This window comes from Protopterus annectens, chromosome 8.part0 (genome assembly GCF_019279795.1).
Source record: "Protopterus annectens isolate FY-2018-M chromosome 8.part0, PAN1.0, whole genome shotgun sequence".
NCBI lineage: Eukaryota > Metazoa > Chordata > Ceratodontiformes > Protopteridae > Protopterus > Protopterus annectens.
Window position 1 is genome coordinate 1,255,593,905 of NC_056741.1, and position 25,260 is coordinate 1,255,619,164.

The 25,260-nt window shown below is 41.9% G+C and overlaps 1 protein-coding gene across 1 annotated transcript in view; it reads left to right on the plus strand.

The window, feature by feature from the left end:
• Positions 1 to 25,260, plus strand: part of HAUS5 (HAUS augmin like complex subunit 5) — a 1,223,310-nt gene that overhangs the window by 980,049 nt on the left and 218,001 nt on the right. The window contains exon 18 of the mRNA XM_044080749.1: positions 6,145 to 6,259. Coding sequence (XP_043936684.1) covers positions 6,145 to 6,259 — 115 coding nt within the window. The remainder of the gene's footprint in view (positions 1 to 6,144; positions 6,260 to 25,260) is intronic.

Below are 25,260 nucleotides of genomic sequence, written 5' to 3' on the forward strand. Positions count from 1 at the left end.
GATAACTCAGCTTGATATAGAGAGTCATGTAACTAAGGTGAATATGGCTATTTATGACATGCAACTAAACAACAAAATCTCGATAGACCTGTTTAATTACTTCTCTACTCCCTGTCCCAAGGTTCCACAAATATATGGAATACCTAAGCTCCACAAATCCCTCTATGACCCTCCACTGAGACCCATAGTCTCAGGCAAGGGATGGATAACTGAACCTATATCCAAATATCTACAAACAGTATTGGCTGTTATGCTAGCCAAATGTGAAAGCATAATAAAAGATAGTGCACACTTTTTGGAAAAACTAAGTATATGGTATAATAATGCTTCTAGTAGCTACATCTTTGTTACTTTGGATATAGAATCCTTGTTCACCGTCATACCTATTGACTATGGTGTAGAAGCAATAAGGAAACTTCTGTTTAGTGCTTCGACTAAATTACCTTGTGAGGTTGAGAATATTTGCTCACTTTTATATTTAACACTGTCAAACAATATTTTTATCTTTGATGACGTCCCCTATAAGCAATTAACAGGTGTAGCTATGGGGACGTCAGTTGCTAATACTTTTGCGAACTTGGTATTATATAATTGGGAGAAAGAGTATATACTGGAGTCTAAAAACGTATTATGTAAATACGTAAAAAGTTATGTTAGATTTGTGGACGATTGTTTTTTCATATGGGAAGGCACAACAGGAGAATTGGATGAGTTTGTTAGATATATCAATAGTACAACAAGTTTTTTTAAGTTCAAAATGTGTTCTTCATCAAATGAAATGGTATTTTTAGATGTTATGCTATACAAGCAAGATGAAATAATACAAACTAGGGTGCATAAGAAGGATGTTCATACAATAAGATATTTGCAAAGCTCTAGTATGCACCATACATGTATTTAAAGGTATTATGAAGTCTCAATTTATAAGACTTAGCAGACTAACTACGGATGAACAAGTTTATAAAGAAGAAGTAGAAGTAATGAAAACAGAATTTAAGAAAAGTGGATATGCGGAATACATTATCAATACCAATATTGAATTAGTAACACAGGGCAGAAAAAAGGAATATAAACCAATATTTTTAAGAGATAAGGCAAATAATAGCGATGAGCTATACACCCCTACACATAGTGATAATGTATTGTTGAGGTATGTGACTACATACTCTGCCCACACTAAACAGATAAGTAAAATAATTAAAAAGAACTGGCCAATTTTGATGGCTATGCCAGAACTAAGGGAGTTAGCAGGTATCAAACCACGATTTGCTTATAGAAATCACCAGGCTCTAAAGAGCATGTTATGCTACAAGGATTTTGTAAAGCAACCAGTCTCAGTACATAAGATGCAAGGTACATTGAAATGCTATAACTGTACATGTTGCTGTGATATTTTAACAGCAGATTCTTATTTTAAGCACCCTGTTACCTTTAAGCTGTTTCATTTTAACTGTACTGCGAACTGCAATACTACGAAGTTAGTGTATCTCGCTACGTGCATGGTATGTGTGATGCCTTCTATGTAGGCAAGACTATGCGTAGACTTTAAGATCGCATTATAGAGCACAAGTCTGAAATTAACAGACCGGTACAGACTAATGCCTTATTTAAGCACATATCACAACATAGCAAGCACAGCTTTAAGTTTAGATGTATTGAGACTATACAAGTGGGTATGAGGGGTGGCGATATTAACAATTTTTTAGAAATAAAGGAACTAGAGTGGATAATAAGGTTGCATGCAGATACTGCTCCTGGTCTAAATAACGCCATTAATATAAAACCTATTTTATTAAGACAACAGATGGTTAATTTATAACACATAATAGTTATATATAGATTAAATTAATAAATAGGCTATTAAGGATATGAAATGTTTTAACTTGTTATAAACTGTTATGATATTATTCTTCACATTTTAAATGTTTTTTATGATTTCTCTCAATAAGTAATTGTTTTTTGAATTTAATTGAGTGAATTTTATTGGCTGGTTTTGTCATGAGTTCTTAACTGTTCCCTCTATTTAAATGTAAAGTATTTGGTATTGTGTATGCTGATGAAGGGTTGAGAGCCCGAAAGCTTCAATAAATTACTGGCGTTTCTGTGATTTTTCGTTGTTTTTGAGAACTTCTTGCTCTATCTTAGTGTTTTAACTGTCTCTAAATCAAGCCATTCACCTGCCTACCTTCTTCCCCAATCCTCAAAACAGGGAGGAAGCACTGCTGCATACTTTGGACATACACAGGCAACTACGCTACTACTTGAACAGAACTAAGGCCACCAGAAAGTCTGACCAACTGTTTGTAGCCTATGCTGCTGGAGTACAAGGAAAAGCAATCTCCAAACAAACAATTTCCAAATGGATTGGACACTGCATCAGATTCTGCTATTCTTTTCATGGGAAAGGTGTGCCAGCCAATATTAGGCCACACTCCACCAGAGCTATAGCCACATCCACAGCTTTCCTAAGAGGAGTGGCTACAAAGGACATTCTAGAGGCTGCTACATGGAGCTCCATGCATACATTTACCAAGCACTACAACCTGCCTTTATACTCCAGATCCCGAGCAGGCTTTGCTTCGGCAGTCCTGCAGGGCATTTTAGCTACACCATCACTTTCTTAGTTCCAACCACCCCCAGCTTGGCTATGATATTCAACCCATATGTTATGACTGCAGTTGCATTCTTGAAGGACATAGTACAGTTTTGTACCTACCATAAATGTAGATGTCCGATAGATATGCAACTGCAGTCGGATTTTCCCACCCTCCAACCCCTCTGCATCCTTCTCTATGTGTCCACTGCCCCTATTTCTATTAGCTGGGGGTATCTCCTATGGTGTATCTGTTTATTACTGTTGTGCATGTCTGGAATTGTTTATCCATTCACCAAATTTAGCCTTCCTAGGAGGGCACCTGGCATCTGGGGCAAGAAACACTGAAGAAGATGGCGTCGGCCGATGCCTTTATACTCCAGCCGTTCTGACGTCAGAGAGGAGCCGACGCCGGACCCAGACTTTGGAATCCGGCCGATCGAGGGCTGCCTGAGGCAGGACAACCCATATGTTATGACTGCAGTTGCATATCTATCGGACATCTACATTTATGGTAGGTACAAAACTGTACTTTCTTCCTCCTCCTGTTGCCATGGTGACCACGGATGCCTCCTTGATCGGGAGGGGGGGGGCATTTTCAGGGCAGGACTGTCCAGGGCACTTGGCAACCTCTTGAGTACCACTTGCACATAAATGTCTTGGAGATGAGAGCGGTGCTTTTAGCGTTGCAAGCTCTTCAGGACTCTCTACCCACCGGGACTATTGCAATTCAAACAGACAATATATCTGTAGTGTGGTTCATCAACAAGCAGGGCTGAACCAAGTCCTATCCCTTATGTCGAGAATCACTCTGACTCTGGCAGTGGGCGATCTCCTCTCAGCGGTTTTTGATAGCAACGCACATCCCCGGGAAGTCCAACGTCATAGTGGATAGGCTAAGCAGAGCTATTCTCATGCCTCACGAGTGGTCTCTCAGTCAGTAGCGGACAAAATCTTCCGCAGATGGGGTCAACCTTGCTGCGACCTTTTCGCAACTCCTCTCAACAGCAAGTGCGATGATTTCTTCACTCTCTTCCCCCTCCCCAGCCACTCCCCCAGAGACGCTCTAGTTCACGATTGGCCCCGGGGTCTTCTGTATGCATTCCCACCTTTTCCCCTAATTCCCAAACTAATTCAGAAGGCGACCACTTTGGGATCCAGGATAATCCTCATTGCACCTTACTGGCCTCAACAAATTTGGTTCCCATTCCTGCATCGTCACCTGCTGGAGCAGCCTTGGAATCTGGACCCAGTGCCAGACCTCTTGGTCCATCAGTTGGGCGGGCTGCACCAATCCCTTCAGTCTCTCAACCTCGCAGCTTGGTTGCTCCACTTCTAACCTAATTCAGGCTTCCACATATTTCTCAGCTGGTGCATGAAATTATCCTTTCTTCGCACAAATCTACTACCAGGAAGACTTATGCTAGTAAGTGGAAACGTTTCTCTTTCTGGGCAGAGGCTAGAAATATAGACCCCTTTACAGCCCCTGTCCATCACGTTCTAGATTTTTTAGCAGAACTTTTTCGAGCTGGTTCCTCGTCTGCCACCATTAGGGTCCAATTGGCTGCTATTCACAAATTTCCACGCTGGCATGTCAGAAACCAGCATCATGTCCCACAAAGTTTGCAAGGCCTTCCTTAAAGGGACTATTTTACTTAGGCCCCCGGTCAGAGATCCCCCGCCTCCGTGGGATTTAAACCTGATATTAGCTTCCTTGATTCTCCCTCCTTTTGAACCTGCGGCCTCCTGTTCCTTAAAAATTACTCTCCTGGAAGACTCTCTTTTTAGTAGCCATCACCTCAGCTAGGAGAGTTTCGGAACTTCAAGCCCTCTGTATTCACCCTCCTTTTCTTGTTTTTCACAAGGATAGAGTTTCACTCAGGACTAATCCTTCTTTTCTGCCCAAGATACCTTCTGAAACAAACCTGAATCAGGCTATTGATCTACCTGTATTTTTTCCTAACTATTCGAACAAAGCTGAACAAAAGTTACACCAATTGGACGTTCATAGGCAATTACGTTTTTATTTGTATAGGACTAAGCAAACAAGAAAATCGGACCAACTCTTCCTGTCCTATGCTGAGGGCAAACAGGGCCTGCCAGTTTCTAAAGTAACCTTATCCAGGTGTTTGGCCTCTATTATTACTTAGATTTATCAACTGAGACATAAAGAACTCCCTACAAAACCAAAAGCTCATTCCACCAGAGCGTTAGCTACTTCGGTAGCTTTTCAAGCAAGACTACCAATGGAATCTATTTGTGCTGCAGCCACATGGGCCACTCCTCATACTTTCATTTCACATTATAAGTTGGATATGGCCTCTAGGAGCAGAGCTGATTTTGGTTCCACTGTGCTCAAGAGTCTGTTTTGATGAGCCACCCAGGACTAAGGTGCTAGGGACGCTGTCCCATCCAGCAAGAATGAAGGCGAGATAGACAACTTAACATTAAGAAGTTATGTACCTACCATAACGTTCCATGTTAGTTGTCTTCTTCTCGCCTTCTTTCTTGCGTCCCACCCTCCATCCCCCTAGCCTGGACAGACAGAAAGAGTCCCTTTTTGAGGCCTTTGTTCTCTGGCTGAGTCTTATCTGGTTACGTCCTTCTCTGTTTTAGTACTGTAGGTAAACCTTGTAGTTTGGACAGGTGTCCTTGAAATTTTCTTCTATGGTGTTAGCTCTGCCAAACGAGATCTGGTTATCTAGCGCCAAGCATTGTGGGATATGGGGAGGCCTCGAACCAGTAAATAGCTCTCGAGCTTTAGTAGAAGGCCGAGTCGGAGCCGAGGATCGGCTCCGAACCCATCCAGCAAGAAAGAAGGCGAGAAGAAGACAACTAACATGGAACATTATGGTAGGTACATAACTTCTTATTATCTGACATCTAATAGTCCTCATGGGTGTCAGTTAACTGAGAGTTTACTGTAGTGTTTAAATGTTCCTGGCTAGCATTTGTGATAGCCGTGATGCCCTCTTTAAACTCCCCTTCCTATTGTGAATCCTCACTCCTCCTGAGGCATTATTGCCTCAGCAAATTACTTCATAGGATCGTCAAGAAATGAAAACTGTTGCAATGATTTTTCTAAGATTTTACCAACCTTATATGACCTTTATGTCCTCTTTGGCAGAACTAGGTAAACTGGGGCCATTGTATAAAAATCAGTGTTTTGTTGTTATTTTGATCTTTGTCCTCCAGCTCAGCAGTTATTACTTGGGACTTGTTTGTATTGTAAGGATTTGCTAAGTGGCAGTACAGTAAAGAGAAAACAGTAATTTTAGTAGCTACTTCACGTATGTATTTGTCTTCTGTTTTTCTGGCTGTGCTTTATAACATGGTGTTGATCACCTTTATGGCCACTGTTCTTTTATCAGTAGCAATAAATATTTGGAGGAAATCTAGTTGGACATCCATGTGGTAAGAACCTGTTGATTGAGATGTTTCTTGAAGATTTGTAGTTAACAATAACTATACTTTCAATAAAGTTCATGAACAGTTCAACTTTTGTTTAATGTACAAAGATGAACAGACTATTTTCTCTTTTCTTTTCCTAGTGTTCAGCGAATTCCAGTTCATGAGCTGTCAATTCATGGACTTGACCTGACAGATCCCACAGAGAATTATGCATTGCAAAAAGTTTGTCATTGTCTGCATTTCCCCATGTACAAGGTAAGCAAAAGTATATTATCTTCGTTTGCAGTTGTTAATAAAAGCTGATAATTGAAAAGGCGCCAATATTTTTGTGTTTGTAAGGCGAATATACTGTGATGTAATTTGCACACATTTTTATGAAGGGCAGCAAACATGCTGCTGCAGCCCATCAATCTACACTTTGGTCAGTGTGCATTTGACTAGCTTCTTAGGTCCAAGCTTGGTAGCCTGTAAAGAGAAAGAGTAGAAGTTAGTACGTCTGCTCAATCTTCTACCTTTTGGGAGTGTGAAAACTCTTTATGTTCACATCTATCCCTGGTTGGTGTCAACAAAGTCCTTTTTATGTGATCTGTTTTGTCTTGGCAGTAGCTGTCCAGATGTTCTTATTCTACCGTTGGCCCAAGTTTGCATACTTCTTGGCCTCCATATTAAGTACACCAACCATGGTAGGACTTCACAGATGAGAAGAATCCTGGCTATTTAGTATGACATTTTTTCCTTGTAACTGTTCTCCCCCGTTATGCACCCTTCCCTTTGGGTTGACGTTGTGTACAGAATGCTTTAACCATTGTTTGTATGCTGGATGTTTATTACCATTGTTACTGACATATTCTGGCATTTCTATCCATCCTTAGTTCTTTGTTGCCTAGAGGTTTCTTGATGCTGTTTGGATTACTGGCTGTAGGTGGGAAAGTCAGTCTAGCACATCTTTCCAACATGGCAAGTAGGTTGTAAATCAAACTAACATATTGAATATCATTACCAGGCAGGTGGGGCCAGGAAGAACTGGCAGTAATTCTTCTCTGAACCATTCAAGATTTCTGTTTTCACAATCTTTTACACCATGACATTATTGCATTCCACCTCTTAACCGTACATGTCCAATTATCTTCTTCACTGCTAGCTTCCCAAGTGGTTATTGATCCTCCCTTGGTTACCAAAATAATGGTGTTCCAGTACATTAATCCCACAGCTCCAGAACCACTATGGGTGGTGTTTCCCATCATTTTCCAGTCAGAATGTCTGGTGATCTGAGTATGTTCTTCAGTTCATTTTAGCAGAACTGGAGGGGGAATCCAGCTTCCATACCAGCATTTTAGCCCTTTGAAGCTATTGTTCTGAAAAATATAAATTTTGTAACCCCTGTTCCCTGCATGACCCACCACTGGCCTTCAGCTTCTTCTTATTACCACTTGCCCAGGATATCCATGTAGCTTTTTACTAGATAATCCCAGAGCTATCCTATCACCAGATGATCCCCCTCACCTTTTGTGACAAAATAGAGCTGAGAGCTGATGAAGACTACATGAAGCAACAAACAATGTGTTAGGAATCATCCTAGTACAGCAGTCAGTCAGGTTCTCTAGCAAGAAAAGTGACATGAAGTGCTGGATGCATTTGCCCGTCACATCAGCATGAACTGTTTCTCATTACTTTGTCTTAATACACGAGCACTTGCAATGTAAAATCTAAAGTGTGACTGGTATTGCACAGTTGTCTTCTGTGTCAGTCTGACTTATTTTATTTAGTTTACATTTGTTGACCGGGATAGTCCGACTGGATACATATCCATTTTCAGCAGATGCCCGGGGAGAAAAGCTCCAAGGTAAGCAGTTAAGATTACAGATACAATATATACAGTGGTTACATACTTAACAAGTTATACAAATTCCAAGGTTAGAGATAATCCCCAGTGTTAGTCCAGATTAAGTAACACAAATAAGATAAATTACTGATTTTAACTCATTCTAGAGGAGAGTCGCTCAGGTTTGATACATTGACATAGCCAGTTTAGTGTCAAATATTGTTTGATTCTTATCTTAAATTGACTCGGAGTGGTAAGTAAAGTAATATCAGCTGGGAGAGAGTTCCAGTATCTACCTACAGAGTTGGCAACGCGAGAGTCACCGGCTGAGTTATTAGTTTTGATAGTCTGGACTAGCAGTCTGTTAGACGATTGAAGAGATCTAGGATTGTTATAGGGGGTGATAATATTTTTAAGTGCAGGAGTATTGTCCGGATTGTAAATGATTTTATAGGCCATAATAAGTTGGTTATACTGGATCAAACTGGGCAGTTCTAGCCACCCAAGCTGGTTTAGATTGATACAGTGATGTGTCCTATAAGGCAGTCCAGTGGCAAACCTGGCAGTGTGGGTGTAGCAGATAGTTTAAGGACAGACTTGTTTAAATTAGAGTGTAAAGGGGATGCATACAGAAGAGTTGAAAGTAGGTGAGAGCGAGCTATGGCAATTCTTGCAGGTGGGGTTAAGAAGGCTTTTATCCTGTAAAGTGACCCTAGTTTTTTATTGATGGTTTTGATGGAATGATTAACATGTAGGTCGAATTTAAGATTATCTGTGATAACACTTAGTAGTTTTGTAGAGGAGTCTGGGGAGACTATAGTGCCATTATTGGATTTTATGGTAAAGGTGATTGCAGTAGACCTATGTGTTGTTGAGAAAAGTAACATTTTTGTTTTTTTTTTTGGGATTTAGGATCAGACGACCAGAAAGCCAGTTTTCTATTGTGTTGAAGGTGGTCTGGGTAGCTGACCATAGTTCTGTTGGAGATGTGGCCGAGCAGATCAGGGTGGAGTCATCAGCATATTGGATACAGCTGACTTTTGGGATAACAGTATAAAGGTCATTGATGAAAATGGGGAACTGAAGAGGCCCTAGTATAGAACCCTGGGGTACACCAAGGGAGTTGGGTAGGAGATTAGAAAGTTTGTTTTGCCCAAGGACAGCCTGCTGTCTGCCACTTGGGTAAGATTGGAACCTTTGAAGGGCTTTAGTATCTAGACAGAATGTTTTCAGGGTGTGGATTAGAAGTTGGTGATCAACCATATCAAATGCCTTGGAGAGATCCAATAAGAGGGCAGAGGATATGTTATTATTGTTGCGATTATGGTTTATGGTGTTGGAGAAGGCTAGGAGGGATGACTTAGTTTTGTGGGGAGGTTGGACGCCATGCTGGGAGTCTGCCATATGGTTATTCTGAATTAGGTGGTGCAGCAGTTGTCTATGAATACATTTTTCTGTAATCTTTGCAAGTGGAGATAATAGAGCTATTGGCCTATAATTAGTTCAGTAGAGCTACCTCCTTTGTGAAGTGGGATTACATAGGGTATTTTCCAGATGGTGGGGATTTTGGCTTCTACTGTAGTTCAATTGGTTAGTATCGAGATGGGGTAAGCAATGGCATCAGCTGTTTTTTGTAGATAACAGCAGAGAGTGTAGTTGGTTTTAATTTTTTGATCAAGGTACGGATAAGTGAAGTGGCAACTGGTTGGAATCTGAATGAGAGTTGGTTACTAGGGGTGTTGTCTTCAGGGCCAGGGGAGCTGGGAGGTAGTTGGCTAGCTAGGGCTTGAATTGTCTCCGTGAAGAAACAGTTAAAACTGTTTGAGACTTCCTCAAGAGGTTTATCAATGGTGGCTGCAGGGATTGGGGTGGAAGTTTGTCCAGAATGTAATAGTTTATTTAAGCCTGCCCAAAACTTCTGAGGGTTGTTTTGATTTATTTGCTGTAGATTATAGTAGTAGTTTTTTTTGTCTAGTAAAATGGATTTTTTAGTCTCATTCAATGATTGCCTATATTTAATGTAATCTTGGGGGGTCTTTTGTAGTATGCCATAATGCCAGTGCTTTGTTTCTAAGGGTGATTTTTAGTTTGGACTCTTTGGAAAGCCATGGCACAGTTTTTGCCTTTGTTCGTATTGAGTGAACAGGTGCATGAGAATCAAGGATCTCATAGAATTTGTTGTTAAAGTATACAACTGCTTTCTCTAAGGGGAGGTGTTTTAGAATTGACCGTTTATGTGAGTTTAGCTCTTATTGAAATTTGGCAGCGTTAAAGTTCTTTTTGTTTCTTACCATTCTGAGTAAGGGTCATTGGGGGTTGATGGCGTTGTGCTTAATTATATAGGTAAGAAGGTGATTACTTATGTCATCAGAAAAGGTCCCAGAGGTGTACAATTGGGGGTGACTATTGATAAGTATCCAATCAAGTATGCTTTCTTTTTGGTTAGGTTTACCTATCCTGGTAGGGGTGGTTATGATTTGTGTAAATGCTTGCAGGTTAACATGGGTGGTTGGGGATTCTGAGGAACAGGTTTTCCGGTCTATGTTAAAATCTCCGAGTAGTAAGGTTTCTTGGGGGTAGTGACATGATACCCACAGAAGAGTATCTTCAGGTGTAGATATATTATATCCTGGGAGAATGTACATAGAAATGATATTGATATATTTATTTTTATTAAGTTGCAATTTGTTGGCAAGATTCTCTGAGTTATTAATTTGAGGTGGTTGTGTAGCTTCACTGGTGACGTTCACCACAGATTTACAGAGAAACAGGGCGGCCACAGTGGTGCAGTGGTTAGCATTGCTGCCTCACAGCAAGAGGTTCTCCAGTTTGATCCTCGGCTGGGGTGCCTTCCGTGCGGAGTCTGCATGTCCTCCCTGTGGTCGCGTGGGTTTTCTTCTTGTGCTCTGGTTTCCTCCCACATCCCAAAGATATGCTGCAGGTGGATTGGACACTCTAAATTGGCTCTAGGAGTGAGTGTGTGTGTGCCTTCTGTGGAAGGTCGGGCGCCGGGCTGGCAACTCGACACCGTAAAACTCCACTGCCAATCATGAGCGGACAAGGTGATCCGCTGTGGCGACCCCTAACCGGGAAAAGCCGAAAGAAGAAGGACGCTACTACAGCTGACTTGTAGTTGAAGTTAGAAAGGCACACATTAAAAGTACAGCAGTACTTACAACTTGGTTGGAAATGTACAGTTTACTGACTGTACATTGAAACTAAGGTGGAAGTAGGAGGGCAAGTCACGTAGAGAAGAGGTGGGATGTAGTCTGGCAACAGAAGAAGGGTAAAAGAAAGACACAGCTTGGCAGAGAAATGTCCATGAATGACTTGGCTTCCTTGAACAATATAAATGTGTATTGCATTGAGTCTAGGTAAGAAGATAGCTGCAAGGCGTGATGTAAAAGAGGGACACAGTGAGCATTGGCAATATCAAGAAGCATGGGCCAGTGGCAACAGGGATGATACAAGGAGATGACAGGGGTGTTGATTGTTCAGGAATGTCAGATGAAAGGAGGTGTAGCAATGTACATAAAGGACAGCAAATGTGTGGTCAGAGAAAAGGAAAAATACAGTCTGTTCGAAGGAGCAAGGTTGTAACCTAAGGTGACGGTCCATGGATAATTTAGTGGAAATGGACATATGCTGGCAGATTGAGTAAAGAGGAGGAGCAAAGGCTTCTTAGGTTTGTAGCAGAAGAAAGAAAAAAGGCACAGGCTTTGCCGGACTTGGCTAAAATGGGAAGAAGATCATAAAGACTGAATAAACAGAGATACTGAATGAAAGTGAAAACTTCAGTCTTCACAAAGGAAAGCAAGACAAGAATGCTGTGCTGGAAGAGTAGTATGTCATAATGGTAGACGCAGTGGACAGACACCAAGACAAAGGGGCATAAGGCAGGGAGAAAAATATTCTCCCTAAAGGGGAATAAAGCACAAGGACCAGATGTCCTGCCCTCAGAGTCCTCGGGAATCAGGCCAGTGTGCCAGCAGATTCATCTGACTGTTTTTTCTAATCGATCACTGGTTTTTGAAGAAGCGCATGAGGATTGAACGACAGCAACTTTGATGCCATATTACAAGGGAAAAAGGAGAAAAAAATCAAGTGAACGCTAAGCCTGTTGGCCTAATAGTGGTGCAGGGAAGCCCATGGACAGAATTCTGATGGAAAAGCTGTTTGCTGTCCTGGAATATGGGCATCTTCAGTAGAACAGTTAGCATGGGTTCATACTCATATAAATTGTCAGACAAACATTATGAGTTTTATGACTGGGATGGTGAAATTGACAGTGAAGTATCTGTAGATATCATTTACCTGAATTTCGGTGAAGGTTTCTTGATCCCACACAGGTGGTTGCTAGAAAAACAAGCACAATACTGATAGTGTCAAGACTAAGGAGTTATTTTGCAGTATGGTTAAAAAGTTGAAAAAGAACTTCTGTGATAAGAAGGATAGCATCAGGAATAAGACAAGACAACACTTGTTCAGTACCACAGGGGTCAGTACTGGGCACAATACTGTTCATTGTGTTCATTTCAGACATATTTGAGGGAATGGAGAACAAGATCAAGCTCTTTTCTGATGGCACAAAGTTAGGAAAAGCAGAGGAAGATTTGAGAGAGAGGGAGAGTCTAAAGAAAGATTTGTAAATGTTTACCAAGTGGGTCAAAAGGTGATAATTTAGCTTCATTGCAGTAAGATGCAAAGTATTCCTCCTGAGCTACATCAATTTGGTTTTGAAGAATCTGCTGGGAAGACTGAAGCGGGTGGCACAGCTGTAGAAAAAGATTTGGGAGTGGATTGGAATCCAGGAGCAGAATGAGATGGCAGTGGCAACAGCCAACACAGTGTTGAGGTTCCTGCTGGATTTCTGAAGATGCAAAAAAGTGGGAGAGGTATGTATTAAGGAGTTATGATATCATGGAGTATTCCCCTTACAATGAGGTTACAACTATATCTCTTGACTGCTTAACACAAGAAATCTGGACAAAGCCAAAAATAACGGGACTAATTTTAAATATTACTCTTATAAACATAGAAAGTTGCTAGAATAAAAGGTTTTGTCTTACCATGCATTTTCGGAAAGATATGGAGTGTGAAACTCAAATGTCTATCATTTTCTGAATTCAGTCCTTGTGGATTTTCCAGAAAACCACAAATTTTATGGGGAACAGACTCAAAATATGAGGCAAAAATCTGGTCATTCTATGAAAATCTGGACAGTTGATAGGTGTAGTAACAACAGTCATGATGCTAGTATATGCCATTACAGCAAGTTTCAAGCTTCACTCTGTTTCTTTCCCAGTTGTACCTTTATTATTCATAGTTATAGGGTCTCATTTTTGGGGCTCCCTCATTTGATAGAGAGCCCAAAATACTGGAGTGTATCTTTAAGGTGATAAACTCCAGAATCAAAGATGCAGTGGTCCTGCTGTACCCTAGTCCTGGTTAGGCTACACCTTGAGTACTCTGCATAGTTCTGGACCATACAAGGAGAGAAATGTAAAGCTGATGCAAGATATCCAGAATAAATCATCTAGAAGGGTGCCTGAGATGGTGGAGAAAGGATTTGATTAGAGCAGTGATGGCAAACCTATGACATGCGTGTCAAAGGTGACACATGCCGCAACATTTTGGGTGACACTCCAGCAATCTCCAACACCCAAGTTACCAAAGACGCTGCTTTGCATTCATTGCTCATGTGAAGTGCAGTAAAATATTTTGTTCCAGGAGCTTTTGGCACACCAAAGCCAAACGGTTCACTATCACTGAATTAGAGACTAGAGAAGCAAATGATTTTTTCAGTTATGGCACAGAAGAGAAAACAGGAGACAAAAGTATGAGTGCCCAAGATCATGTTGTGGACATGTGAAGGGATTTACTAAACGAGGAGGCAACATATGTAGCAAACTATAGGGAAAAACTTCTCCTTGAATCTATGAAAGTAATTTTTCGTGGAGAAGATTGTGGACCCATGGAATGGACTCCCAGGATGTGTGGTGGAAAGGGAATCTGTGGAAGCATTTAGGAGCGCATGGAAGACGAAAAGGGAATTATAGGAAGGGTTGAACAGGAACTCACAAAAAATTTTATTGGATGTACAAATTCATAAGTTAAGTACTTTCATCTGTCGTACCAGACTTCATCAGAACAAAGTACACCTTCATTATAACCATTTAAATACTCTAAAAGGCGCCACAACTTGGTCCCATTTAAAAAGACATACACCTACTTGCTCACAAAGTCTTATGACATCTATCAAAAACATCACCTCATTTCGTCTACCAAAAACACTCAAACAACTTATAAATACTTGTTAAAACAATAAATATAAAAATGAAAATATATAAACATAATAAATGTATATTATTATATATTAATCTTTATATAAAAATCTTTATATAAAGAATCTTTATATTATGAAAGTGCAAGAAAAGGTTTTATACTGATATGTTTATTTATACCTGGGAAATGTGTAGCATCAGTTAAAATCTGCCATTTACTCTCCTTCATGGCTAGCAAAGTTCTCCAATCCCCTCCATACGGTGAAATATCAACACCGTCTATGATAGAAAATTTGAAACAATGTGTTGCACCATAATTAAAAATGTGTCTATATAGAGCATCGTTAGAATCTTTCACTTTAATCCTATACAAATGTTCATAAATACGTCGTCTAAAATGCCTCTCTGTTTTCCCTATGTAATACGCGGGACATAATAAACATTTGGCAATATAGACAACGTTTTTGGTGGTACAATTACCTGCTCTACATTTAATATACGTCTTGTTAAAATCCCCTAGTTTTATTCCTACATCTTCACAGATGGCGTGACATTGCTTACATGCCCCACATTTCCTTGTGCCTGTAAATTTCCTTTTATTATTCACTCTCATCTCCAATAACTTCTTAATATTGGGTCCGGTTTTATAAACAAAACTAGGACTCATCCCCAAAATATCAGCTAAATCTTTGTCAACTGTAATCAAATTCCAATGCCCACATATTATATTTTTAATGTATTGCACAAAAGGTGAATACGTCAGGACACAAATTCGATGACTGGGTCCATGATTAAAATTAGGACCATCACTGTCCTTTTTCTTAAAACCCATTCCAAGCACTGGGGGGTATTTTTTACCCCATTCATTAATAACATAATGAACTGTGTCATCTAATAAGGGGTTAGGATACCCTCTGCTACTAAACATAGATCTGATAAACTCAAGTTCTTTACACATAACATCTTTAGTCGAAGACATCCTAGCAGCTCTAATACATTGCCCCTTAAAAACATTTTTAAAAATATGCTGTGGATGGTTACTGCTAAATTCCAAATAATCATTAGAGAAAGTTTCCTTTCTATAAATACATGACATAAACCCCTTGTCGGAATGACTAATAAATGTGTCCAAATATGCAATACCATTAGTATTAATATTGTGGGTAAATCTAAGAATTTCAGTCGTCTGATTAATATAATCAATAAAGGAGGGTATAATGTCCAGTGGACCATTCCATAACAAAAACAAATCATCTAAATATCAGGTATAATACACGATATGTGAATAAAATTCACCGGTAAAAAGAAATTTGGATTCCCACTCCAACATGACTAAGTTGGCAAAGATGGGAGCACAAGATGCTATCCTATACGCTATACAAGGCTATCTGTGAGCAGTGTTTCTTGAACAATAATTGTCGTTTTGGTTCTGAAATTATAGGAAGGGGGCAGAGCTTTGAATGCACTTAAATGGCAGACTCAATAGCATCATCTCATTCTCTTTTCAAATATAATATAATCCTTTTAGACGTTTTCAAAGTCAGGGACATGTCAGGGACAGCCTTCTAAACCATACCCTCTGGCATCAGTATACATGAGGTGCTTGACCTTAAGAGAGTATAGCAAATGATAATTTAATGATGTCCTTCAAGGATGCATCTGCAGTCATAACATATGGGTTGTCCTGCCTCAGGCAGCCCTTCGGTCGGCCGGATTCCAAAGTCTGGGTCTGGCCTCGGCTGATGTCGCACTTTCCCCGACGCCAGAGCGTCTGGGGTATAAAAGCATCAGCCGACGCCATTTTCCTCAGTCTTTCTTGCCGCGCGGTGCCCGAAGCAGAAGCTGTTCGCAAGTGCCGGTCGGTCAGATCCAGTGATTTTAGCTACCGAAGACTTCGAAAAAAGCTAAGTACCCCGTTGGGGACTCTTTCTTGCCTCAGCCGATGTCAGACAAAGTAAATAATTGTTTAACTTGTGGGAAACAAATACCTCATAAGGATTTCCATTCTTACTGCCTTCCTTGCTTAGGCCCAGACCATGACGTATCGGCCTGTTTAGCCTGTGCCTCCTTCAACCAACGAACTCTTAGACGTCGGTCGGAGTTTGCAGAGGAATTTTTTGGAGCCGCTTTTGCTTATAAAATGCCGTCTGAGATTCCGACTTCGCATATGGTCAAAAAACGCAAGGAAAAGGACCGACACTCGCGGCCCGCGGTTTCAGCTGAAACCACGGCTAGGCCTACCGCGGGTGTCTCGGTTTCGGCCGAAACCGAGTCCTCGGCGATTCCTTCTTCCGAAACCATACTTCCGACCACCGAGGCCCGAGAGGCCCCGGCTGAGTCGGCTTCAGAACTACCTACCGAAGCTAGTGTTCAGGAATTGTCCGACACCATACCTTTGGACATTTCTACCCCTGCACGTGGGGCAGCTAGGCCCCCTGCTTCCATGTCCATTAAGGCCTTTTCAAGGGCTAAAGCTGCCAAACTTTCAAAAGCTTTGCCTGCCAAATCTACCTCCCAGAGGCCTTCCTCTAGTTCACAGATCCTCAGCCTAGCTGAGGACCTTATTTCCTTAATTAGGGGTTCACAACCTCACCCAGACAGGGCCTCTCAACCTCCTCCAGACAAAAGGCCCAGGACTGACCCCTCTGATCCACACTCCTCAGATGATTCCACGGATGGATCTGAGTTGTCAGACCACCAGGAAGGGACTTACTCACCTTATGAGGATTCAGATGCAGAGGAATCTATCCCTTCGGCCTCCCCTCCTGAAGAGTTTTCCTTTGGTGAGACTCTACACTCCATGAGAGAGCATTTTCAATGGCAAGGTCAGGATTTCTCTGATTCTAGAAAAAGATTAAGGACCTTTTTGCATTTGCCTCAGCATAGGCCCTTAGCTATACCTCCTGTTCTGAATGTAATTGATGATGTGTACAATGATGTCAGTACAGCCCCTGATACTCTGCCTCTGGCCCCTGCCAAACCTGACAGATACTACAGGGTCCCGGATTCTCATTTCCATTTGTATAAAGCCCATTCTGCAGACCCAGAAACTATTTCTCAGGGCCCTAAAGGGGTTGCGGCCGCTACTGCCAAAAATCCTCTACCCTCTGACAGAGAGTCTAGAGCTTTAGAGAGATGGGGAAAGAAAGTGTATACTTCTGCAACTCTTTCTGTCAGGGCATTAAACTGTCAATTTCATATGATACAGTACCAGGAGTATTTGTTAGATGAACTGAATAAGAAACTTTCTTCTCCTGAACCCCTAGACCGTAAATCCCTTCAGGATTTGGCACACAACTCACAACAGGTTAGTAATCATTTCTTAAAATGTGGCTATGATGCACTGGAGGCTTCATTTAGATCAGCTATGACTGGGGCAGTTATTCGTAGGCATGCCTGGCTGAAGGAGCAATCTTTGCCAGACCATGTCAAAGCTAAACTCCTGGATGCTCCAATGGAGAAACAAAATTTATTTGGCTCCTCTGCTCAGGAGATCTTAAAAAAGGTTGAAGAAAAGGCAAAATCTGTGCAAACAGTTAAAGATTTCCTGCAAGTTCAACCACCGAGATTCAGCAGAAACTGGCCTACTAAGAATTGGTCCTTTCCAGACTCGGACAGAGCCCAGAGAGGCAGGAACAGGTGCCCTAGAGGCAGAGGTCAATCGAAGGGCTCCTACAGAGGCCGTCAGTGGCAGCCTGCCAACCAGAGGAGTAGTGCAACAACAACTACTACTCCAGGACAGGGTCAATGACTTAACTCTGATTCCGCCTACCAGGGATCAACTGGAAGCACCCTTGGACGGAAAGCTGGCTTTATTCTCAAAAAACTGGCATTATATCACAAAGGATACATGGACACTGCAAATAATAGACAAAGGATACAGGTTCCACTTCCACACTTTGCCAAAAAGAGGCGGAATGCCAAACCTTCCACCAAATCAGAGGGCAGAGGCTTTAAAACAAATCAGCAATTTACTTCAGATGAAAGCTATAGAAAAGGTACCATGTTCAGAACAAGGCCAAGGATTTTACTCCAGACTATTCCTTGTACCAAGAAAGGAAAATCAATGGAGGCCTATTCTCGACCTGTCCGCACTGAACACTTATCTCATTGTGCCAGAATTCAAAATGCTGACCCTACAGCAACTTCTTCCCATGTTGGGCAAGGAGTCTTGGCTGGTGACTCTAGATCTCAAGGAGGCATACCTGCACGTCCCTATTCGACCAAACTGCAGAAGACACCTCAGATTTCTTGCAGGATCAGAGCATTATCAATTCTCAGCATTGCCCTTTGGCTTATCTACTGCGCCCAGAGTATTCACGAAATGCCTGGCATCAGTAATTGCACATTGCAGACTACAGGGAATTCAAATTTACCCATACCTGGACGACTGCCTAATACAAGCGGACAACAAGGAAAATTTGATAAAGGACTTGGCCTATGCCATACATCTGCTACAGACCTTGGGATACACAGTCAACATCTAAAAGTCAAGACTAGTACCATCCTAAAGGATAACCTTTTTGGGTGCAGATCTGGACACAACCACCCAAATGGCCTTTCTCACAGAAGAAAAACAAAAACAACTTCCAGATTACTTCATGATTCTGACAAGACAAACTCAGCTTACTGCAAGGAAAATCCTGCAGGCCCTGGGTTACATGGCATCTTGCATAATTCTAATACCGCATGCCAGGCTGCATATGAGGAAATTACAATGGTACCTCCGGAGTGTATGGTCTCAGCACAGTCACAGTTTAGAAACCATGATACCAATCATTCCATGCCTTCAAAAGGAATTCCTGTGGTGGGCTCAGGCCTGCCAGTCCAACAGAGGGTTGCCTTTCAACAAACCAAAACCAAGGCAGACCATCACCAGGGACGCCTCAGACCAAGGATGGGGGAGCACACATGGAGGGCAAATGTATCCAAGGCCTATGGCCTCAAGGACAGCTAAGCATGCACATAAACCAAAAGGAAATGCTGGCAGTGAGGCATGCAATCGAGGCATTCAAACCCTTCCTCCAACAAGGACACCTGCTAATAAGGACAGACAACACCACGGTCATGTGGTACATAAACAAGCAGGGAGGCACACATTCTTATCCTCTATGCCGGATGGCTATGAATCTGTGGGAACTATGCCTGAATCTCAATATCCAACTACAGGCCCAATTCGTGCCAGGGAAAGAAAATGCACTGGCGGACAGCTTAAGCAGAACTACCATGGATGCACACGAATGGATGCTGCACCCAGACATCTTCCAACTCATAGCAAAGACATGGGGAATGCCGGAGATAGATTTGTTCGCCTCCCCACTCAGTCATCAACTGAAGACATTCTGCTCAAGGACATACCACCCACAAGCTTGGAGGGTGGACTCTCTCTCTTTCAGCTGGAAAGCCCTAACAGTATATGCCTTCCCACCTCTCCCATTGATGTACAAGGTTCTACTGAAGATCAGGGAGGAACAGCCAAAAGTGATACTAATAGCTCCGGACTGGCCAAGACAACACTGGTATTCATTATTGAGAAGCATGTCTCAGGCAAAATCATGGCCTCTCCCCCTATGGCCTCTTCTTCTGACTCAGAACAGTTTCAAGACCCTGCATCCCAACTTGAAAACATTGCAGCTAACTGCCTGGAAAATTCCTTAAATCCCAATCAAACTGTTTTATCTCAGAGGGTGAAGGACATTATCCTGGAGGCTCGCAGGCCTTCCACAAGGAAGACATACTCAGCTAAATGGAAGAGATTTCTCATTTGGAGCACATCAAAAGGCACAGATGTCACAGTGGCAAACCTAACACATATCCTAGAATACTTAACAGAATTGTTCCACAATGGCCTGTCCTATTCTTCCATTAAGATTCATGCTTCAGCAATTTCAGCAGAATACAATGTGGATCCACCTATCTTCTCACACCCTCTCCTCAGACAATTTCTGAGAGGGATCAAAAATATTAAACCTCCAAGAAGACCCCCCTCTACCTGTCTGGGATCTCAACTTTGTGCTGGAGAAACTGACACTACCTGCTTTTGAACCAGCAGCATCAGCGGATCTACAGTTTCTATCTTGGAAAACTGCATTCCTTCTGGCAATCACTTCAGCAAGAAGAGTATCTGAGTTATGAGCATTAATGGCAGTGCAGCCTTTTCTTATTTTCCACCAGGACAGGGTGTCACTAAGAACCAATCCTACTTTTATGCCAAAGTTGGTATCTAGGGTATCCCTGAACCAAGCTATTCACTTGCCTACAATCTTCCCTAATCCACAGAATAGAGGGGAAAAACCTTTGCACACCCTGGATATACACAGACAACTATGCTACTACTTGGACAGAACAAAGACTAGCAGAAAAACTGACCAACTTTTTGTAGCATATGCAACTGGGGTGCAAGGAAGAGCAATTTCCAAACAGACAATTTCAAAATGGATAGGAAATTGCATTCAATTTTGCTACTCCTTTCATGGAAAGACAGTTCCTGAAAATATCAGGCCTCACTGCACAAGGGCCATGGCCACCACTACAGCCTTCCTACGAGGGGTGGCTACCAAGGACATTTTAGAAGCTGCTACTTGGAGCTCCGTGCATACATTTGCCAAGCATTACAATCTACCTTTATACTCTAGATCCAGAGCAGGGTTTGCAACTGCAGTCCTGCAGGGGATCTTAACTACACCATCCTTTTCTTAGTACCGCCTCCCCCAGATTGGCTATGGTATTCTACCCATATGTTATGACTGCAGATGCATCCTTGAAGGACATAGTACAGTTTTGTACCTACCATAAATGTAGATGTCCGATAGGTATGCATTTGCAGTCAGGATTACCCTCCCTCCTTCCCCTCTGTGGTATTCCTAGGGTACTTACCCCTCTTTTAGCTAGCTGGGGGAATCTGTTATGGTGTATTTGTTTGTTTATTCATGTATATAATTTGCAAATGTTTGGAACTTTTCAGCATTTATACAAATTTAGCCTTCCAAGAGGGCACCTGGCATCTGGGGCAAGAAAAACTGAGGAAAATGGCGTCGGCTGATGCTTTTATACCCCAGACGCTCTGACGTCGGGGAAAGTGCGACATCAGCCGAGGCCAGACCCAGACTTTGGAATCCGGCCGACCGAGGACAACCCATATGTTATTACTGTAGATGCATACCTATCGGACATCTACATTTATGGTAGGTACAAAACTGTACTTTTTGCAGCTTGATCAGTGCCAGCTAACACCCAAGTAAAGTTCACAGTATACCACTGAGAGCAAAGCTGTAACCGTAGATTCCTGAGATTTCATGGACCTCACTCAGTCCAGTGCTTTTCTTTGCTATCTTAACCAACGCTAGTTGTATCTAGGTTTAAACTACTGCATTTATACAATGTGATTTATAGCCTAATATGCATTCAGTGCTGCTATTCCTTCCTGCATTTATTGTAACATTTTGCCATCCAGAAGACTAGCCTGGCACACATGGTGCAAATTGCTGAACATTCTTAAGAGTCATCCATACTATTAACTTACTGTACTAATAACTGACTGGCCTCTCTTCAGTAACCATTAACTACACATCACAAGTTTTTTGGTAGTTACCATTCTGTAAGTTAATAAACAACCTACCATGCACTTTTGAAATTGAATAAGACAATAGGCAATGCACTTTGAATGCTAAACATCTGGGCAAACTTACTTTTGCAGAAGGAAATTTAAAGTGGGTTACTGAAAAGCTTAATATAATTTTTGACTGTGCTGATTGCTGATTGCCATGGCAAGGGCACCAGAGTGTTGTATGGCTCTGAACTGGGTAACATAGCTGTGGCTTTTTTCCCTTAGAGTATCTTCTGCAGACCATATTAAATGTCCCTTCCAGAAGGAGGTCCCCTTTGGCTGGCTTTTTTTAAATGATACTTTTTATGGGGGGAAGGCATGCCTGTTTACAGTTCTCACACAACCTCTGTAACATGAATACTCTTCAGTACACTTCACATACTAATTTTGATTAATACCCTCATAGTGTATGTCACAGTCCCTACTCCGGGCCAGTAATTAAGGAGCCTCAATCCTCACCACTGTAATTAAGGAGCCTCAATCCTCACCACTGACACCAGTGAGGGGTGGCCACTGGCAGCAAAGATAGATACACACAGTAATTTCAGATGCAGCTCTCTGCGCCAAACACAATTCCCCTTAAGAGCACACAGGGAGCACACTACAGACCTGGGGCTGGACTCTCCAGGCCCAAAACAAGACCCCTCACTGACCACTTTGGAGCTCTGTGTCCCTGTTCCAAGTAACTGACACACACACACACACCTAGGAAAGGCTGGCACAGATTTACCAGCTGTGCCCCCTCTGTCCAGACCATAAGGTAATTATGCTGCTACCAGTCAGCTACTCTAAGGCTATTACAAGGGTACCCAATTATACTGAGTAAAATTAATACTAATATAAATGGTAGAGTTTGACCAATGCAGCAAGGCTTTCAGGAGTGGCCACAATGTCACTAAAATAAGCATAAGTGCTCTTAAGATGTTAAAAGCATTCTCTAAACAATCAGCCAAAATGAAAGGTATAGAAATATTGAATAATAAGTAATAAAATAGAAAACATGAGAATACTGAATGTCTAGTTACAGTAAAAAAATAACACAGTTGGATAAATTCACACAGATGCATAAAAACAATACTTAACCAATCTCACTATATTTTCCTGACTAAAGAATTACTGTTCCCTGGTTACTTACTAAACCTTAGGCAAGATGAATGCTGAGTTGCTTACTACAGCAAGGCAAGATGAGGTGTGCTGTGGATGTGTGAGATATCTGCAAGAGATATTTTCTGTCAAGTTCCAAAGTGCTCCTGCGAGAGTACCAGAATATCTCTCACTAATCTCTAATAAATCATTTTAGTGCTGGTTATAGAATGACATCACATCTGGTCACCTGACTTTGATACAATACATACCCAGAGCTTTGCTAAGATCTGTTGCAGCATCTAAAAGCTGTAAAACAATTTCAAAAACTTCTACCCTTCCAGGGTAGCAATTAGTTCACTCCTAAGGATAATACGGTAAGATTCCTAGTCTTGGTTCTCCCAGACATTTTTGTCTCTGGCTGCAATCAGACCTGTAAGATAAAATCTTTATGGTCTTAACCAACCCATAGTTTTCGACCTATTTTTCAAAATTAGCTGGACTGAGATTAATTTCTTTTCTTCCAGAATTCTCTGTTAAAACCTATGCATTTAATCAGTATATTGTACTGTCTAACATACATGTATATCTCTTTTCTGTCCGGCAGGACCCACTGTTGATGCATTTTTAACACAAGCATCTGTACAAATCAGTGTGATAGTCAAATGGCATAGAATTCCTTAAAAACTCCAGATAAATATGCTGGCATATGTTACACATGCATTGCCCTACGTTCCCTGGCACAGATGACACTACCTCATATCATTACAGTGTACATAATTGATCTGTTGTCATTTTCATTCTTCCTTGAGCTGTGGGTTTCGGGTCGACTTGGTCACTTTCAAAAAGCTTAGGCTCCAAAGCTCGAGCTCCTGCCCTACCCATAATGCCTCATTCCCCCTGATTATCTCAGATCTTGTTTGCGGCTCTTAGGAGAAGCATCATGGTCCACTGACTCAAGCTGCTTTGGAGGTTTTCAACTAAGTGAATATCTTTTCATAGAATTCCCATTTTCTGTACTGCTACCTTATCTCCTACCCTTTGTTTTCTGATATATGTAAAAAAGTCTTATTTTGTTAGCTTAGCACTCATTGGTGTTTGTCTTTGGTTGGTATTCTTTCCCCTTCTTTTTCCTTTCTACCTTTTTCTAATAGAATGTCTGAGAAGCCATTAGGTTTTAAAAAGTGCACTTCCTATGGGCACAAGATTCCCTTATCTGATGCCTACAGGGAGTGCTTATATTGTCTCGGCCCTGTGCACCTTGAAGCCTCCTGCTCCATTTGTGAGGGGTTTCACCAGAGGGCATTGGCCAACAGGAGAAATAAACTTCTTTTAAAGGTCCTCTTACCTCCTTCTGCCCCATCTGCAGGTTCTTCTTCAGGGGCTCAAACCCCCCTCCAAGAAGCATAAAGATGGCAGGGAACACAGAAAACAGTCTGCTTCCTCTTCTTCAGATGAGCCTCCAGCCAAGGCTCCTGGGGTGTCTTGATTCCAGACCATTGGATCTGAGTAAGTCCATTCAGTCATCTCCTCGGCTATGAGCTCCCCTGCCTTTGGAACCTCTTGATGTTCATTGTATTTCACTGTTGCAGTCATTACACTTGGGTTATCCTGCTGGCAGGCTACCCACAGTCGGCCTGAATTCCAAAGTCCTGGTCTGGCGTCGGTTGCTGTCTTCTCTTCCCTGACGTCAGTGCGCCAGGGGTAAAAAAAAATGCAGCCGACGCCATTTTCTTCAGTCTTTCTTGCCACACGGTGCCTGAAGCAAAAGCAGTTCGCTCCTGAGATTTTCGAAATCGAATTTCAGATCCGAAGTCTTCAATAAAGCTAAGTACCCTGTTGGGGAAATTTTTTCTTGCTCCAGACCAATGTCGAAAAAGTTAACAATTGTATTTCTTGTGGGAAACAAATACCTCAAGGATTTTCATTCAGTGCTTTCGCAGCCCCTGGCACCCGCTACCTCAGAGCCATAGGCCGCTTCTGACTCCCACGTGGAGGCAACTAGGTCTCTGGATACTCAAGGTATTGGACACTCGGAAACTATTCCCTCAGATGGGTCTGGAGCCGCTGAGCAGGCATCGGCTTCTGATGGTGTTTACAGACCTACACAGTTATATGTCAAGCCAACCTCAGCTTCCAAGGCAAAGACTAAAACAGCCTTAAAGACAAAGAAACAAGTACAGCATTCTCCAGGACAGACTTCCATGCCTAAGAAACAGATGCTTAAAATGTCCGAAGACCTAATTACTTTGATCAGGGGTTCCCATCCCCCTCCTGATAAGAGGCCTAGGCAAGACACTGAATATGATTCTTCTGATCAGGCTTCCATTTCCTCTGACTCCTCTTCAGAACAGGGATACTCTCTTCCTCCCTATGAGGATTCTGATGCTGAAGAATCTATTCCTTCAGCCTCTCCTCCTGAGGATTATTCTTTTGGGGAAACTCTGCATACCATGAGGGA